Source organism: Athene cunicularia (assembly GCF_003259725.1).
Source record: "Athene cunicularia isolate RWA chromosome 1 unlocalized genomic scaffold, athCun1 chr1_part1, whole genome shotgun sequence".
NCBI classification, from domain to species: Eukaryota; Metazoa; Chordata; class Aves; order Strigiformes; family Strigidae; genus Athene; species Athene cunicularia.
In genome coordinates this window covers 833,170-838,455 of record NW_020799091.1, presented here as the reverse complement: position 1 = coordinate 838,455, position 5,286 = coordinate 833,170, and the positions used below count along the sequence as shown (strand labels likewise).

Here is a 5,286-nt window from a genome sequence, read left to right as displayed (position 1 = left end):
GGGGGGGGGGGGGGGGCGATAACGCTGAGTTTTGCACTGTCTGCCAGAAAAATCCCCCGCCTTGTCCCAAGCCGCCTCCAAGAGCCGTTCCCCAAAGTGTTTCTGAACAGTCGCTCCTTTTTCTTTCCCCGTTTATCTGCAGGAGCCATCAGCTGAAACCCTGTTCCCCCACAGGGGGGGGAAGCCCTCACCGGAATCCCGGCGGGCAGCTTTGGGTTACGGGCTGTGTTAAGGGGGGGGCTGGGAATAAAAGCCTTGTGTGAGCCCGTGGGATTTGGGGGGTACCGCAACCAATTCGCCTTCCCCGGCGTGTTTACATCAATGCACCAGCCAAGTGGGATACGGGGCTGGTGGAAGTTGGGGTGTCCCCATAAAGCAGCCGGGTCTGGCGCTAGTGGGGTTATTTTTTGGTTTCTTCTGGTTTTGGGGGGGCAAATTATGTTGGTTTTATTGTTTTTCCTCAGGAGCTTCAGGGCTTCTTTCCCCTGCGCCAGGGCAGCCGGGCGTCCCACCATCCCCAGCTGTGGGTTTGTGTCTGCATCCCCCCTCCCCACCTGGGATGACCCTGAGGTGCCCCCAAAAAACGGGTGCTGAGTCCTGGGGTGGCCGTGACCAGGCAAAGCTCCCGTGGCAACCAGGTGCTGGCACCCCCCTGGTCCTTTTACCTCCTGCATCTCCATGGCAGGGTCTTGGTCAGCTAAGGGATGTCTTTAATCCTTGGATTAAGCTTGGCCTTAGATCTGCTTTACCTGGGGCCAGCCCTGTTCCCGGTGGGGTTTAAATCTGTTTGTCCTGAATCACTGAGCCGGGATGCTCCGGTGAGTCGGAATGCCTGGGCTGTGCCAGCCCATGGCATCACTCGGCCACGGCTCGTGGTCCCCCGGCCACAGTGGGACCTGCCCATCCCCTTCCACAGCCATTGCCGCTCCCACCCCGGCAGAGCAGCACCCCAAACGTCTCGGGGTGTCCCTGAAGTGCTGCTATTTAAGGCTTAAATACCATCGCCCAGAAGGATTAAAATGTTAGGCTTAAACTCGAATTTTATTAGTGCTGGTTTACAGGGTGGAGGGCTTGCACCGGTTTCACCCTCCCCCCACGATTGAGGGGTGCATCCCAAGTTTCGGGGGGATTCGGGAGGTGTCCCCGTGGGATGCCATCGCCTTGGGATGACACTTAGCAGGGAGGGGGCTCAGGCTGGCCGGGGCGATGGCAGCAGCTGGCTTAGCCCCCTCCAAAAATCATGGGCCCCCACCTTGGCACTGATGGTGCTAGTGAAGATGGGGCTTGGTGGCATTTGGTTTGGGGGTGCAGCTCCCCAGAAGGGGAGAAGGCCCGGTTGGCTTCACGCTGGTGCCCTTGTGGGCTGCTCCCTTGCTGGGAGCTACTGGGAGGAACTGGAGCATGGAGGATGCTCATTTTGGGCTATGCCATCATATCCCAACCCACATCCTAGAATTACCCGGCTCTGCCCCACTTGCCCCCCAGCATCCCCCCTCCCATGTGTAATTAGCTGCATCTCATGGTGCCAACCACTAATTAGGAGAAACTCGTCAGGCAAAGGCTGTAACGAAGCTCCCATGTGGCTCTCACGGGGACAACCGGGGGAATTTCCATGCAGGCAGCGGAGGCTGGATCCAGGTTTGGGTTGTTATTTATTTTTTCCTCCCTTCTCCTGTGCTGTCAGCATTTATTTTAATTTTAACAATTAATTGCTGAGCCTAAAGAAGGATGAGCCTGTGGGAAACACCTTTCATTTGGCTTGATTTTTTTTTTTTTTAATTTTAATTTATTTATTTTTGTTAGTGACTTCATTTCCTTGCAGCAGATGCATGAGGATTTCCTCTGGAGCAGGAAAAAGCTTTATTTAATGGTGTTTAGCATCCTCTGCTCCTTCCCCTGCTCCTTGCAGGGTTGATCCCTCTCTGATTCGGGATGGAGTTGGGATCTGCAAGGGAAGGGGGTGATGCCAGGCATCCCGTAAAACCTCTAATAAATCTTTTCAGGGGATAGCGGAGGATCGATGCTGCAGGGGTATCTAGGCAGATGCCTTGGAGCATCCCCACAGGGGGAATAGGGCCCCCAGATTGCTTCTTGGCTGGGATTTTTGCTGCCTGGTGACCCCAATGCTCCCCCTTGGGCAGGTCCCCCTGATGATGAAGAGGAGCGGGATGTGCTGGTGGCTCGTCACTGTCCTGGGGGTGAGTACAGCCTCTTCCATCCCGTCCCACCCCTCTGCACCTCTGCTATCGGGTCCTCCGATGCTCAAACCCATCCCAGCTTCACCGCCCCACGGCCACAGTGGGGCATCCCAAAATGTTTCCCACGCAGAAGCTTGCAGCAGCTCAGCCCTGAGGAGATGTTTTATTTGGGCCAAGGGTGGGGGGTTTTTCCCCCAAAAATTCTTCCTCCTCCTTTTTTCCCCATTGTTGAAGCTTCTGCCAGGGCAGGGGCAATAGGGAGTGCAGCTTCTCCCTTGCTGCTGCCCCTGGGGCCACCGCGGTGTCCCGTGGCTGGGAGATGCTCTTGCCATGGGCCATGCGGGTACCCCAGGGGCTGGGGCTGCTTCCCAGGGGGGCTCCACCTGAGCCAGGGTCACCATGGGTTCGTGTTGGCCGTGGTGAGTTTGCCACAGGTGACGGGTTTGCATCTGCCGTGGTGGTGCAGTGGGTTTGCACCCATCGCATCACTTGCGACACGTTGTCATCCACCATGGAGCAGGTGATGAGTTTGCACCCGCCGTGTCGCTGGGGATGGGTTTGCATCCCTCCCAGGGCACGCAGCGAGTCTGCACCCATCATGTCACCGATGAGGGTTTGCATCCACCACGGTGCATGCGATGGGTTTGCACCCAGCATGTCAGTGGCGATGGGTTTGTGTTGGCTGCGGTGCCTGCAACAGGTTTGCACCTATCGTATCACTTGTGACATTTTGGTGTCCACCGTGGTACATGTGATGCGTTTGCATCCACCACGGTGCAGGTGACGGGTTTGCATCCTTCGTGTCACAGAGGGTGAGTTCGCTTCTGCCACAGCGCACACACTGGCTTTGCACCCATCGCGTTGCTGGTGATGGGTTTGCATCTGTCGTGGTTCCTGCGGTGGGTTTGCACCCGTCGCATCACTTGCGACACGCTGGCATCCACCACGGAGCAGGCGATGGGCTTGCACCCATCATGTCGCTGGGGATGGGTTTGCACCCGTCGCAGAGCACGCAGTGAGTTTGCATCTGTCATAGCGCATGCGATGAGTTTGCACCCACCGTGGTGACATCCACCACGACGCACGCGCTGAGTTGGCATCTACCACGGGGCAGGTGATGGGTTTGCATCCATCCTGTCACTGGTGATGGCTTTGCACTGGCTGTGGTGCATGCGGTGGGTTTGCACCCATCACATCGCTTGTGACACGTTTGCACCCGTCGTGTCACAGGCGATGGGTTTGTACCCGTCGTGGTGCACACAGTGAGTTTGCCACCATCATGTCACTGACAGTTTTCATCCGCCATGCATCTGCCATGTTGCTGGCGATGGGTTCTCACCCAGCGTGTCTCTGGGGACGGGTTTGTGTCTGCCGTGGTCCACGCGAGCTCTGCGTCCATCCTGTCACTCGTGACGGGTTCCCTCTGCCGAGCGCCCCCCGCTTCTCCTGCAGGTGCTGAGCGGAGCCAGCGCGGGGGCTGCGGGCTGTGGTGCTGCCGGCGCGGACGGGACGCCGGGATGCCTGCCTGGGGAGGAGCCCGCGGGGGTAAGCTGCGCCCACCCGTGGCACATCCACCCGTGGGGAGGGCGCAGGATGCGGCCGTCGCTCACCTCCCTTTCCTGCCACGCAGGCCTGCGGCTCGGCGCAGGGGCCCGTGGGGACGTGCCGAGCTTGTCCCCCCGGCACCTTCTCGCCGGGGAACGTATCCTGCTCCGCTCACACCCGCTGCCGGGCCGGGAACAGGATCCTGGTGGCACCGGGGACGGCGGTGACCGACAGCCGCTGCGGAGCCTGCCTGCCGGGGTGAGCCCAGCCTGGGGTGGGGGGGATGCTGCAACCCCCCGCCCCTCTGCTGGCCCCGATGCCACTCGTGGATCATATCCTGACCCTCCCTCTCCCACCCCGCAGGTTTTACAGCCCTGAAGGGGAGAGGGAGCCCCGGGGCCGGTGCTTGCCCTGTGCCGTAGCTCCCCACAGCACCTCGGGGTGCCCAGGTGGGTGCTGGGGTTGGAGGTGTCACCCCGGTTTTGTGGGTGCTGAAAGAGCTCGTGCCGGCGTTCGAGAGGAGGCGTGATGTCCTGCCAGGGTGTGGCAGCTGAGAACGCCTCCGCTCACCACATGAGTGGTTTCTGCTTCCCTGGGGGCCAACCCTGCAGCGGGGCTCAGGGGGAAATCGGGATTTAATCCCAACAAAACCCTTCTCTGAGGCTGAGCTGGTGCCTCCCCCCAGGCCGGCGGCGAGCCCGCAGCCCTGACACCCCGGGCTGGCCGGTGAGGACCAATGGCACACGGGTGGCCTTGATGGGGGATGAAGAGGAGGAAGACGAGGCGGCGGCAGCGCAGGCAGCCGTGCTGACCATCGTCCCCATCTTCTGTGCCATGGGCTTGTTGGGCATCCTGGTCTGCAACCTGCTGAAGAGGAAGGGCTACCACTGCACTGCCAGCAAGGACCCCCAGCCCGGCGGCACCGGTGAGCCCCCGGTTGTGCCACGGACACCTTTTGGTGGTCCCCCACATCCATCTTGTCTCGCTCAGCCCATCCACAGAATCCCAGAACCATTCAGGTTGGAAAAGCCCCTTGGGATCAGCGAGCCCAACACTCAGCCCAACTCTACAAAGTTCTCCCCTACCCCACATCCCCCCACAGCTCATCTAAACATCCGCGTGGCTTCTGGTCCCCGTTGTCCCCTGACAGCCTGCTCATCTTTGAAGTCAGGGGGGGAGGGGGGGTGTGTTTATCCCCCACCCCCCAACTTCTGCTTCCAGGTCCCAGCTCCATCTACCAGCTGGAGGATGCCAACGAGGACACCATCGGGGTGCTGGTGAGGTTGATCACCGAGAAGAAAGGTCGGGGGGGTCTCTGGAGGGGGGGTGACATGGGCTAGACCCCCGTGACCCCCCCATCATGCTCTCCCTCCACCCCCATAGAAAACGCTGCGGCACTGGAGGAGCTGCTGAAGGAACATCACGGCCAACAGCTGATGCCACCGGGCTGCGTCCCCCCAAATAAGTAAGGACCCTCCCCCCAAGATTGCACTGAGGAACCCCCTGTGGTGGGATCAACCCCACACTGATGGCATCTCCCCCC

General features: G+C 60.1%; 1 protein-coding gene across 1 annotated transcript; it reads left to right on the top strand.

Annotated features, from left to right (window-relative positions):
• Window positions 1–294: 294 nt before the first annotated feature.
• Window positions 295–5,232, top strand: RELT (RELT, TNF receptor). Its single transcript, XM_026850032.1, has 9 exons — window positions 295–638; window positions 1,541–1,638; window positions 2,142–2,198; window positions 3,651–3,743; window positions 3,829–4,001; window positions 4,107–4,192; window positions 4,429–4,668; window positions 4,965–5,045; window positions 5,127–5,232. Exons 1-9 carry the CDS (start codon window positions 560–562, stop codon window positions 5,210–5,212), a joined length of 993 nt encoding a protein of 330 aa, XP_026705833.1. The 5' UTR covers window positions 295–559; the 3' UTR covers window positions 5,213–5,232.
• The last annotated feature ends 54 nt before the right edge of the window (window positions 5,233–5,286 follow it).